This window comes from Podarcis pityusensis (genome assembly GCF_964106645.2).
Source record: "Podarcis pityusensis genome assembly, chromosome: 3".
NCBI lineage: Eukaryota > Metazoa > Chordata > Lepidosauria > Squamata > Lacertidae > Podarcis > Podarcis pityusensis.
The window spans coordinates 111,055,574-111,069,737 of NC_138026.1; the positions used below are offsets into that span (position 1 = coordinate 111,055,574).

The 14,164-nt window shown below is 40.1% G+C and overlaps 1 protein-coding gene across 2 annotated transcripts in view; it reads right to left on the reverse strand.

The window, feature by feature from the left end:
* Nucleotides 1-14,164, reverse strand: part of PSME4 (proteasome activator subunit 4) — an 81,922-nt gene that overhangs the window by 52,749 nt on the left and 15,009 nt on the right. For both annotated transcript variants that reach the window (XM_081000808.1, XM_081000807.1), the window contains 7 exons: nucleotides 11,800-11,844; nucleotides 10,096-10,245; nucleotides 6,731-6,794; nucleotides 5,264-5,338; nucleotides 4,177-4,299; nucleotides 1,056-1,148; nucleotides 90-355 (listed from right to left, as the gene is read on the reverse strand). In XM_081000808.1, the coding sequence (XP_080856934.1) occupies nucleotides 90-355; nucleotides 1,056-1,148; nucleotides 4,177-4,299; nucleotides 5,264-5,338; nucleotides 6,731-6,794; nucleotides 10,096-10,245; nucleotides 11,800-11,844 (816 nt within the window). The remainder of the gene's footprint in view (nucleotides 1-89; nucleotides 356-1,055; nucleotides 1,149-4,176; nucleotides 4,300-5,263; nucleotides 5,339-6,730; nucleotides 6,795-10,095; nucleotides 10,246-11,799; nucleotides 11,845-14,164) is intronic.

Here is a 14,164-nt window from a genome sequence, read left to right on the forward strand (position 1 = left end):
TTTTCAGCTGCAGAAAGGATGCAACACTTTTCTTGGCCATCTAAAACACAGACGCTAAACCACTTTTTGCCAATCCTATTTGGACTCACTTTTCAAGTACTGGTGGGATTACCAACTCAGGGCGCATCAGTGCGAGATTCTGCAGAGCTTGGGCTGCTTCTAGGCTTCCAGTTTTGCTGAACATTGCTAAAAGAACAGGCTGAATAATACATTCTACAAAGTCTGTTATATCCTGGTCGGTGAGTTTATGGCTGTCAGGCACAGGAGTAAGCCAAGTCGTCTTCTTGTAACGCTCACGATGCAATCTTCTGACAACGCTACTGGGTAGCCGCTGAAGCAGCTTCATTAGCTTGTTCTACCACCATACAGAAAAGACAAGAGAATCAATTTCAGTGACACAGCAGTAAGAAGAGCTACAAAAGCTATTATGCCTTCTCTACACTTAAGTGCATTAAAAATCAGTCAATTTCTGGGCAATTTGTCAAGAAGCCTAATTTATCCTATTCCCTTAAAATATATATCCAGGGCCTATTTGGACATTCAAATTATTTTCCATGCAATATGGCCAGATTATCCTTGAGAGACAATTGAGCTGAGAGTGTAACTTGTAGCCAAGCTGGATAGATGCAGCCAGAGCTTCTTGGAAACAATGTATGTGAATAAAGTGGTTAAAAGTTTTGTATTTTTGGGAGTCAACGACCACACCTTTCATTTTCCACCAAGATGGTGGTGTTCAACTAAGTTTTATTCACATTAGAACCCCTGCAATTAAGGAACTCAACTCAGTCATGTTCATTAATTTGAATGGGTCTTCTCTAAATAAATCCTAGTTGAATACCACCCAGTATTTTCAACGTCTGACTCAATGTAAAAGCAGGTTTAGACAAAACTGGTGTGCAGCTATACTAGTACAATTAAATAAGATGGCCTAGTCAGAATACAATGCATCAGTAGCTGAAGAAAATGAAGAGAACTAAGATTCCACTCCAAGACAAACACTGAAGTGCTTGATGTCAAGATCAGAAATAAATGTATATATACACATAAATCCTTACCAACCAGCGGCCGTTATTTGAGGGATGGTAAAAAGAGGCAATGCTTTTGAATAACCCAGACAAGTGCTTCTGTACAAGCTTGCTTGGTCCACCCTGTCCAGAAACAAAGATAAACCAAGTTATTTGATACAACTTCAAAGAACACGAACAGGGCCAAAATGCAGTTATAAACCACTCAAATTTTAATGGGCCCCAAGATAAAGGATTAATAAAGGGTTAGAGTCGCAACATGTTCTTTTCAGTAGCAGGGAACATACTGAGGTGGAAAGCCAAACCCAGCACAAAATATTTATAATGTTTGACAATCACGTGTAGGGGAAACCAACCTTCTCAGTTATCTAAACTGTGCCCTCAAAAGGTTTTCAAAATATGAACTACAGAAGTTCCAACTTCCAAAATGGAAGGCTGGAATTTACAGGTTCACTGTGGGGCAGCTAGCACCAAAACCCACACAAAACAGATGTAATGTACTGTATGTAGTTTTCCTGTTAATTCACCCCCTAAAAACAAGTATCTGACCTATCTGTCCAGTACTAGTTAAAACAAATTCAAAAACATTCTCATACTAGTTTATAATTCAGAGGATCTGAAGGAGAAACTTCCTTTTTCTAGTTCAAATCAGAAAACTTCATTTTGATCTGACTCCATTTTGTATCACACTGGTGTATGAACTCTTAACTAACCCTTCCTAGTAGGGAAAAAATTGTTCTTTGGTAGGAACGATGAGAAACCGGTGTCCTGGTACATTGACAGAATGTATCATTAATCTCTGAAGACAATAACCATAGCAACAACTGAAGGAATGCTAGGAGATCAGCTAGGTGGAACGATGGCATTTAATCTTGAAGTCAATTGAAAAATGGATATATTAATCAAACATAAATGGAAGAGGAAGCTAGCAGACAGCCTATCTTCTGCTGTGTATGCGCTGATAACCTCTAGGTTAGATTACTGCAGCACATTATATGTGGGTTTACCTCTGAAGAGTTCAGAAACTTCAGCTGGTGCAGAATTCAGCAGCCAACTTGCTCATGTAACGCCAATCCTGGCACTTTAAGTATATAACACCAATCGTGGCCCAACTTCACTGACTGCCAATTAGTTTCTGGGTCAATACAAAGTGCTGGTTCTGACCTATAAAGCCTTAAATGGCTCACCAAAGCAATACTTTAAGAACCACCTCTCTTCATATGAACCAACCCAGACCCTGCAATCATCATCTAAGTCCCTTCATTGTGTCTCCCTCCACAAGGTCCACAAGGTGGAATGTTCTCCCCAGAGAGGCTCACCTGATGCCTTCTTTAGATATCTTTAAGAGCCAGTCAAAAACATTATGCCTCTCCCAGGACTTTGGCTAATTAAACAACTTATGGCCTTTTAAACTCCAGGGGGAGGGGTTCTTTTTTTTTGTTATTATGTTACATATTTTTGCTTTTTTAATATCATAACCCATCCTGCATTCCTCAGACAAAGGGCAGTATGGAAATTTAATAAATAAAGAATAGGATAAGTAGTCAAAAGTTAATAATGAAAGACACTGATGAATCACATGTAATCACATATTATTGTAATGAAAGGTTGGGGAGGCACAGGCAGAGGAGCCATAGATTTCTGATGGGCTTAGGTTTCACGAAGTGGGTTGTAACTGCTATAGAATGTTTCGTTGTAATCGTATGACTGACTAACAGTAGCACCGAAGTGTATAAAATTACATCACGTTGCAGTCTTCCTGTAATTTTTGTGTGTGCTTGTAGCAATAAAAGCCTAGTTTTTACTTCAAGCCTGTGTCTGTTTGGCATTCCATTGGGGACCCCCTTCAAACAGACCCCTAGGAATCTCTCTGTCAGATCAGCTGTGAGAGCGCTACTTTTTAAACACACAAGCATCCAGAGAGCAACGTATATGCTCTCATAATCTACAACAGAGATCTGTGAAGCTACCTGACACCTCGCCAACATCAGATTAAGCAGTTTTATCTGACCCCAGCAGCCCTGCCAAACTGATTTATAAACCAGTATGTGATTAAGAGGTTTGTGGTGTAGTGGTTAAGAGCGGTAGTCTCGTAATCTGGGGAACCAGGTTCGCTTCCCCGCTCCTCCACATGCAGCTGCTGGGTGACCTTGGGCCAGTCACGCTTCTTTGAAGTCTCTCAGCCCCACTCACCCCACAGAGTGTTTGTTGTGGGGGAGGAAGGGAAAGGAGAATGTTAGCCGCTTTGAGACTCCTGAAGGGGAGTGAAAGGCGGGATATCAAATCCAAACTCTTCTTCTCTTCTTTCACTCATAAAGGAAAAGGTTGTTTTCAGGAGTGAGATAAATCCCACGTGTCCCTTGGGGCTTTTTTGAGGTCCTGGGCAAACCAGAGGACATGATGCCTCCTGGGATGCTTCCGGCTACATGGTCATGGCTTAATTACTGAGTATGATCACCTACGTAGTAAGAGCCCAGGACAGAATGCTCTCCCTTAAGAAGATAGCCACACCAGCTCTTGGTTATGTAGCACAACTTTATTTATTCCCAAGCTTGTGGGCAGCCAAAATATTTATCATCAAACTGCTGCTTGCCTTCTATCACTGTGCCATTGAGAGCGTGCTCACTTATGGCTTATGTGTGTGGTACGGAAGCTGTACTACCCAGGACAGGATGGGGTTGTGCAGGGTTGTTAAGGCAGCAGAGAGCATTGTTGGCTGCCCACTCTCCACCTTAGAGCAGATTTATGCCACAAGGTGCCATAGGAAGGCACTGGACATAGTAAAAGATCCATTGCATCCTGGTCACTGTCTCTTCGAGCTCTTGCCGTCGGGACGGAGATACAGGACGATGAAGATAAGAACGAGCCGTCTTAAGAACAGCTTCTTCTCCAGAGCGATCTCGGCCCTGAATGGGAAGCCCGGACTTTGAAAGTCATCTAATCTCCCTTGCTTTATTATACTGTATTGATTAATTAGAGTTTTTATGGAGCAGTCAAGTAATTTCGTTGTCCCCAAAGGGGGCAATGACAATAAAGATATTATTATTATTATTATTATTATTATTATTATTATTATTAACCTGCTTAAATACCAGTGTTTGGCTAACTGGGGAGAGGGAGGGAAGGTGTAGAGAAAATTAAAGGGTCCTACCATCATGGCTGTAATCCACATGACTGCATGCCCAATGTCATATGCATTTGTTAGGAATCGTGGCACTAACACTTGGTTGCTTCCCACTGGAAGATTCAAACTTCGCAGTATTCTGGTAAATATCTGTAGAAAAAGTAATTCCACAATCAAATAACCGAAATGCATTATGAACGGTGTTTGGTATTTCTTACAGTGTGTAAGAAAAGTCGCATAGCACTAGCACAGTGCTTTCAGAATAGATCCTGGAAAACTTTCAGGTAAGGAAGTGTCTGCAACTTCATTTCAACAGAACAATCTTTTGTCCACCTGAGCCATCTTGAGATCTCCCTCAATTTATGTACCATTTGCTATTGCACAGAAAGTCCACATCTCTACAAATTGGTTTGGAATTCCTCACTGCTGCATCCCTTGCTAGCATCCGCAAAGCATCTGCTTATGAGTTGCTAAAAAAAATTAAGTCCCGCCGTGTCTCCAGAAATTATCATTGCAAGTCAGTCAACTGAAGCTAAGCAAAAACCCACTTTCTCAGCAGTGGCCACTAAATATCATGCTTAAGCTTCCTACATTACTGTGCATCCTGAGAGAGGCTTGGTAGTAAGCTAATATGTTCCAGAAGAGTTTTAAAACTATGGAACAATTGTTATGATTAAGTAAGTCTTAAAAGGCTTCAAGGCCTTTTTACAGAAGCAATTTAGCACAAGCTATAAGAATGAGATGGTAATTAAAAATTATAATTAGGGAGTCACAGACACTTGCAGCAGGCAGGAGAACAAAACAGAGGAAGGGACAAAGTTCCTTCCCATATATCAGCCTTCTCCAGCCTAGTGCCCCCTAGATGTTTAGGGATACAAATCCCATCAGGAGAGGACTATAGCTCTTATGTCCTGCTTATGAGTTTCCAGGGGCATCTAGCTGGCCACTGCAGCAAATAAGATGGTGCACTATATGGGCCTTTGGCCTGATCCAGCCCTGCTCTTCTTACCTACATAGGCAGAGGTTGTCAGTAAAGTAAAACTATACTAAGCAAGCAAACACTTCTCATGTTATCCTTGTTTTAATATTATTCCTTCTATATATTAGATATTACCTTTGGAATATAGGGATCCCAGTCAATGTAGCCTATGTTATCAGTGGCCAAGCGTGCAAAAAGGTTGACTAGGTGCTGGAAAGAAAGAAACCACAGATAACTTTTTCAGTACAAGCTTTGCTCCTGCTTCTTCCCTTAACTGAACAGAGGTCATACAAGAGAACTTCAGTACATACAAAATGGGATTAACAGCACATGGCCAAAAGTTTCAACCAACCAAATTGCAAGGGTACTTGATCAAAAGATAATTTCAACTTTAGCCCCGGGGGGTGGGGTGTCAAACACTCTTAGCCCGCACTCCCTCCTCCTCCTGTATGGTAAAAGAGGAGAAATTTAGGAGATTCCCTTTCTAGTTTTAGTTATATGCAGCTTGCAACATTCTCACTTTTGACTTTCAGGTCTCTCGAATGGACAGTCATTTTAATAAGTGTTTACTTACACTGTTGTACATTGTCCTGGCACTTTGCAAGTGTGTGATACATAAATACTTTTGTAAATACTAAATTATAAAATGTAATTCGGGAGCAGAATTATGGTTAATACTAAGATTAATTTCAACAAGCCAGCTTTAGGAACCATGGTTTGTAATTTACTTGTTTGAAACTAATCATAGCTAGAAGCAAACTCTCCCAAACTCCTCCTTCTGGCCATGTGGGAGGAAGGGGTGTGCATACCAAAGACTTGTTGCTGCTTGTGCATGTAATACTAAACCACAGCTTAACGCAGGGGTCAGCAACCTTTTTCAGCTGTGGGCCGGTCCACCATCCCTCAGACCATGTGGTGGGCCGGACTATATTTTGGAGAGAGAAAATGAACGAATTCCTATGCCCCACAAATAACCGAGAGATGCATTTTAAATAAAACGACATATTCTTCTTATGTAAAAACATGCTGATTCCCGGACCGTCTGCGGGCCGGATTGAGAAGGTAATTGGGCCGAATCCGGCCCATGGGCCTTAGGTTGCCTATCCCTGACTTAACCGATGTTCACATGCAGCCTATATCTGCCCCAGGCTTGAAAGCTAACACAATGCTGATGTGAGAAATACAAAATTCAAGGGCCTGAAGTCATGCTTTACTTTACAAAACTCTGACAGTTCAATAATATTTATGGCAAACAAAAATGAGCCCTTTGCCAGAGTCATATGATTTCTCTGCAAATTAAAAAATCATAGTTAACTGGTGTGATCTGAAAGAATTAGAAAGTACACCCATTTCAATGGCCTAGATTTTGACTTTCAGCTTGGAAAAACAACATTACAAAAAGGTTACAAAATGAAAATTTCGCAAGTAAGAATGTAAACAGGAAGAAGAACCCAACCAACGATGGGCTTCTTTATTCAACTACTGGGCACATACAAATCCTAAATAGGCACAACCCACCCTAGAACTAATATTCCTGGTCCAATTGCAACACTTTGGTGACAGGGGGGAGTGGGGGAAAGAAGCCAAAGCAGGAATACTTACTCCTTCCCACTGCGGAAGATTCTGAACTGAAACCCACAGGCCTAGAAACTCATCAAACCAGAGCCTGCAAGACAATGAAATCAGGCAAACAGATTTGTTGCTACGCCAAATTCATCATTCCCATTCTTAATAATAAACACTGCTCCCACCCTAATCATAGTAACAATTAATGCTCGGTATTCAAAATATGAAGTGCTATATAAATATTAAATGGCACACATAATTATCTCAGAAATCATTACACCATCCCACAATGTCAGTCATTATTAGTTATAGTGCAGATGGTAAATTGTTAAGAGCAGCTTGCTTAAGGCCAGTTAGAGAGCATATGGATGAAGAAGAAGAAATTAAAATGGGCGTTTCTGACTCTGACTGAAAGTTTCAGGCACTTTTCCTAGTCTCATACAGAATGTCATCAAAAGATGTCCTGCGGAAAACGCCATTTTTTTTATCAGTGGCCTCCAACACCCAATACTGCTTTATCCCTTGGTACTGTTGTCCCCCTTCCCACTCAAATCATTTCTAAACCCACAGTTGGATAATTGAAATTTGACTATTTTATAGCTGCTCCAGACTCCCATCGCTATATTAAAGACACTGGCACATGCCTATTAAGGAGTATTTGCCACTACTGGTCACAGAGCGTTTGAAGCAATGGCAAGGTGCCGCCTGGAGATTCCATTGTGATGTTCAATCACTCAACAATCAATCACATCTGAAGGAGGAAACTCAAACGGCAACACACCTTCAAGCCATGCGGCGAGGCTACCAGGAGAAAACATGATAGGGGAAAGCTGGTATTCAGAGACTCAGGAAAGGGAATTACTTTTTTTCATACTAACCATAAAGAGGTCATTTTATGTTCTATTTTATAGAGATGGTGACATGCCTAAAGCAACTCAAAGCTCATAAACAAGCAAGCATAAATCTATAGTGCATACTGAACTTGTCAACTGACTGGCTTGCAAAATAGCCACTGTCTGGTCACCCATGACAAGTAAGAACTGCCTTCTGGTGATCAGATGGGGAAATGTTACAACTGTTAGGGTGTTTTGTTTTGTTTTGGGTTGGGTTTTCTAGGTTACAAGTGGCGTATGTATGTATGTCTGTATGTGTATAAGTGCTACTAACAGTTTTAGATTTGTAAAATTGATTGAGGACTTCAAAGAGAGGTGAGATGCCAGCAGCACAAAATCACTTTTCCATACAATCATTATTCTACCCAAACCTTAGAACCCTGTGCTTGGAACTAAGTCCTGCTGGCTGGAAGGGAGCTTACTTTGAAGGAAGTGCTGTCAACATTAGAAGCTAAAAAGCAACAACGTAAGCTCAGTATATGACTTAAAAACAAAGCAAAAGCCTCAAAACGCACAAAATAGCAAAGTATGGTAAACAATATGACTGACACACACACACACACACACACACACACACACACACAGATAATATCAATAAAACAGAGTGAGTCCATATTGAAAAGGCAGCCTCCTTGAATGTAGGAAGTCCAAATATATATAACGTTTGCTATGATGGGGTGTGCCTTATCAGCGTTTGCCACCCATCAGGATGAAAGCAACCACTTATAAAGCTATGCAAGGAACTCAAGGATGGGACACAGTCCAGAGGGGAGGCATTCTGGGGACAGGCACTTTAATAAGTGTGGCTTAATATGACCTTGAAGTGATAAGCCCAAAGAGAAACAACTGAGATATGAAGCCACTTAATGAGAACATTCAAGGACAGCCTGAAACAGCTTGGAGATAAATATGGTGCTGTCTCAACTGATGAGGGCAGAAAATATGAGGAAGCATAGTTTCTGAATGTCTATTGCGCCTAGCTGTACAGTTCGCTATCCAACTTTTGACTGTATTCCATAGCTGCATCTATATTAACACATGCAGCTTGATTTCGTTCTCTCCACTCCCTACCATGTGATTTCTAAGAGACAATTTACAAACAGAGATCATTGTTCCTGCAAAGAGGCAAAACCCTTGCTCAGATTCTAAGCAAGATTTCAAACTTATTGGAGACATATTCTGCTAAGAAATCCACTGGGGGGAAGGCTTCCGCCCATCAACTTCTAACTACTTCCCACACATATGTGTACATATTTGTACACATATGTACAAATATTACCCCAATCTTTTAGCAATAGTTGCTTGATAAAGAAGCTGCAAATTCTGAAAAAGGAGCCAGAATAAAATATGCTTATGCCAAAGTCTGCAGCTTAGGTACACTGGGAACAGATCCTGATCACTCAAGAAGCCACGGCTGAGATACAATGAGCTTCTGTAAGTGTGGCCAACTTTTAGGGCATGACTAAGGCAATATTTTACTCTCCCGCCCCCTTGAATTGCAAGCCTTAATGTCACATCACAAACTGCTTTTGAAACTCTCCTCATTCAAAACAAGCTTGCCTAGTGGCACAGGGATATGCTGTTTGAGAAATGCAAGCCTAAAGCACCTTTGGACGCAACTAGTCATGCAAATATTTGCATCAATGCATGGTTCCCTTAAACCTGCTTCGTATTTCACTGCTGACAAACTAAAAAAAGATGCAAAAGAGCCACAGTCCATTCATTAGAAATTTTAACCCTTGGCACCATTATTATAGCACTGAAATGCACAGGAACTGAAAGCCAAATTGAAACATGCCAAATCTATTCACACATGTCAATGACCAGAACCTCTTTAATCAAAGGAATGCCAGCTCCAGGATTGTGGGAGTCCATGAACAAAGCAAGGAACAGGTAGGGTAGGCAAACAAGAGTTCTCTCATGCTGCCTCTGACCTTCCTAAGCACACCTTGCAATATGAAAAAAGTAGTGCACTTGGGATAATGGGAATTTTGCCAGTTTTGAGCTACCAGCGAATGCACAGCCTTACCTCCCTTTGGAGACAGGCACTGGAGCCTGAACCAAAAGTCTAGACATTAAAAGGCTTGGTTTGTTTAAGGCTTAGGGCTCCAATATGATTCTGCACCCAAATCAAGTTATTAGAGTTGGTACATCAGTCAATAAAAAGCAATGGTATCTACAGTATTCTTGCTGTAGAAAGAAAAGAGTCAGGCAATGATGCTCAATATCAGCAACTCATTTGCTTCCCACTCAAGAACTAGAACTTTAATTGAATATATATAGAGAGAGGGGGGAGAGAGAGAGAGAGTATCAATTGTAAGAGAGTTAATTCTGGAGATCAGCTCTCAGGTAAACTGATTAGATCGTTCCTGTTACAAACAGGCATTCAGAATGTAACTCTACAATGAAGTACATGGTGCAGTTCATTACATATATAATTTATTCAAAAGCCTTCCATGCAATAGATTGTTCAGTGAGAACATCTTGAAGTAACTAAGACCAACTCACCTAAAACCTTTGTGGTGGAGTTCTGGAGGAAGAGTGGTAGGCAGAAACAGTTCAAAGTAAGTGATGGCCTTCTGCATAGTAACATCAAAAGGGCACATTAGCGGCCGCCATTCATCTAGCATCTCGGCTGTTGCATTGTTGGGGAAATACCTAAAGGGAAAGAGGGATGTGATGGGTTGGCTCATATGCACAAGTGGTAATTCAGCAACATATTTAATCAGATGGATAGAATTCACTGACACAAGGTGCAGCCACTAGAAGCCACTAGGCTCAGGCGTCTTTTTAAACAGCATTGGAGAGAATGAAGGAAAGGTGATCATGGTAGCTAAACAGGACCTCAGTGTACAGAGGCAATAAGCCCTGAAAACCAGTAACGGAGGGAGGGGGCAAAAGAAGATGGGATTGCCATCACTTGCATGGCCTGACTGTGGCCATTCCTAAGGTATCTGGCTGGCTTCTATTCTAGATGGACATTTGGCCTGACGCAGAAGGACAAAACAGATGTTCTTATGAGAACTGGAAGCAGGAGAGAGAGAGAGAGATCATGCATTAAAAGAGTGCATGAGGGGATTGTAGAGATGTGCAGCCAGGTCTCCCAAGCAGAGCCCAGAAGCCATGCTCCCATCCAACAGCCACACATTTGGCGAAAGCAAGACTATAACTTTGCTTATAAAATGTGTGGCGGTAAAAAATAATCTCACAATAAAGAATAGTCAGTTAAATATTTAAGTGTTTAATTAAGTATTAATTAGGAAGATTAAGTGTTTTTTAATGTAGGTAAATTTGCTTTTTCTTTTTTCTGTATTTTCTTTTCTTTTTTCTTAGTTGTTTTTTCTTTAATTTTCTTTTTGTAGTATGAGACTGTAAATTCTTTGTATAAGTGTGCAATTTAAATAAATAAAGATTATTTTTTTATAAAAAAGTTTGTGTCATTAACAGTATGCCGGGTTTATACAATGCTGACAACATTCTTTATGCATTAGTTCCCAAACTACACAAATAGAACAATAAGACTCTCTTTTTTGGAGACCAGTGTTTAGCTTGCCCCAAAGGTAGATAGTGGCCCAAACAAGATCTGAGAGGATATAATTCATTTGGAAAGATTTACTTTAAGTATGTCAGTGAATGCATTTCCGTCTATAAAATATACAAGCATAATAGTATCAAAGAAAAATTAACAGCACATTATATGTGAATGCATCTTGGGGAATGAAAAATATAAGGAACAGCACAGTTACATGAAAGGGTTACAATATGTCAGATTAAGATTAACCTGACCCAACTACTTTGTTTATGAATGAGATAGAAGTAGTTCTTAACACAAGGAGTCTTCTAACCAAAAATATGTTCATGTCATAACTGACATATTTATTAACAACAAATAACTATAGTCTTCACTACTGAGTAAGTGGGGAGGGGGGGGTTAAAAATTGCTTACACAATTTAATCTCTCAGGGATGCATGTGTTCTATTTTCCACCAGTAGCTTCATGAATTTAAAAGTGCAGTATCTGAAGGGCTTCTGTTGCCCACTGCTGATGGCAAAACCCCATAAACACATAGGACTTCCCCCGCTTCCATAAAAGGCTAACGGGAATGCCCCCTTACCCACATGTAGAGCTATCTTGCCATTTAAGTCTTTAAAGAGAAAATATTTCTCTTCAAGAAATACATAATGGCTTTGAAAGTTGTTAAAAGTACTTACGGTCTACAGTTTTTCACGAGGGTTTTCAAAACACTTTCTACAGAGCTAAAAAAAGAAAGAGAGAGAGAGAGAAAGGTTAGGTAAATTACATGATCCTATTTCAAGTGAAGTATATCAAGACAATTGCCTGATTGGGCAAAGATTACGATGATACTGATGCAATTAGACATCTTCTTGTGTGCATGCAGCAGCTAATCTTCCTTTACTCTACAGACCTAATTACAAGGATTAAAGCTGATCTGCCCGATTCCTGACTCTGCTCTTTACTTCTCCTTGAGCATCTGTTGGGACATATAAGAGGAACCACCAATATAACAACTTATTTGATTATGTCATGTTCTGAACTAAGCAACTTTATCGGGTTTTGAATAAGAGAATGAGAAGTCACGTAATAGTCGTTAAGAGCTCTGGGATAAAATAAGTTGACTAAAATGTATCTTGTATTACTAAGGTATATTTCTAAAATGCATCAGCTCAACCTAATACAGAAAATGTGTCTATCTCCTGAATAAGTCATCCCTGGACCCTGATGACAGCTATTGATGGACGGCAAATATCCTCTTTACTGGATACAATGCTTCTCTTAAAGAATAATTAAGTTACTATAAAATCTGAATAAGAGCATGCTAGCCCTCAGAGTTAAATCTTTAAATTGAATCAATGCCTCTACCAGACAAAATGAGCCAAGAGAGACATTTCTGTGTAAAGAAGAACCTATTTAATAATTTCTCTAACAATAATACTTTACACTCTAGCTACCAAACATGCATTTCATTTTCACCTGATGAAAATAACCTGTTCTAGTTGGTTTAGTAATTTGACCCATCAGTCATGAGTATTTCATTTTCATTTTTAAAATTTCATTTTCATTTTTGCTTTGTTTTGGCAAGAATGGAGCTGGACCAAGGCAGAGTGATGCAGAAAGTGGCAACGCTAGGAGAAAAAAAAGACAAAATGGTCCAGGTCTCAGATTCATGTATTCCTAAACCAGGGGTAGGCAACCTAAGGCCCGTGGGCCGGATACAGCCCAATCACCTTCTCAATCCGGCCAGCGGATGGTCCGGGAATCAGCGTGCTTTTACATGAGTAGAATGTGCCCTTTTATTTAAAATGCATCTCTGGGTTATTTGTGGGGCCTGCCTGGTGTTTTTACATGAGCAGAATATGTGCTTTTATTAAAAATGCATCTCTGGGTTATTTGTGGGGCACAGGAATTCGTTCATTTTCCCCCCAAAAAAATATAGTCCGGCCCACGACATGGTCTGAGGGATGGTGGACTGGCAAACGGCTGAAAAAGGTTGCTGACCTTTGTCCTAAACCTTACAGGTGACTAAGATGATAGGAGCTTGTCGATGGGGTAAGCACTCCTGCGTAAGAAGCAGGGTCATAGTATGGCAGATCCTTTTCTTTCCACCTTCGTCTATGGCCTTCTATACCTCAAAGTGCCTTTTCTCATCTATGGTTGGTGTGCCAGCTATACCCTTTCTTGGATAAAGATGACCTTGCCACAGTGATTCATGCTCTTGAAATGTCAAGGTTAGATTGTAGTAACATGTTAAGCAAAGGTCTAACTTTGAAGAGTGTTTGGATAATTTTAACTGATTCACAATACTGTACGTTGACGATGTGATTGACAGGATATACTGCACTGAGCACATTACATGAATATTGAGAATATAGTTATCCACATTTCTGTCCAATTTTAAATGTTGTTTTTGATCTTTATAGTCCCAAGTTGTTCAAGACCGGAGCATTTTAAAGGCTGTATTTCCCAATATGAGCCTGCCCAGTAAGACTCCTGATAGCTGCTGTCTATTAGTTGCTGCTGCTCGTCTGTTTAGCATTTATTTTGGGGTTTTAGTTTGTTTTAGGTTTATGTACAAATATACAAAAACTGAACTGATGTAGTTAAACTGAACTGTGGCAAAGCTGGGTAGAGATGCTTAAAAACAAATCTACCTGCCAACGTTTCTCACTTTTAATTAACTCATTTTTCTACACTTTGTAACCAGAAGACATGCACACGTGTACTATGACATCGGCTGTTTCTGTCCAATAATTATAAACACAGAAAGTTTAAGAAGTGCAGTGTGTTAGCCCTCAATGTCATCTATGAACTACTAAAGTTACATAAAAAGTAGAGTGAAAATAAGCAGTAATGTGATTATCATTGCTATTCAGAGCTACACTGTAGTGCATTTGTGAAGGTGAAACCTCTGACAGTGGTCGACGTGGATTATTCAAGCTGCTAAGCACACAAAGCAATTTTTAATTCAGCTTCTCTGAGGAAAGGGAAAGCTGCCACTTCGGGGGAAATTAAAACTTCACGGAAGTGATAGGCAGAGACTAGAAATTTTGGGAGTTA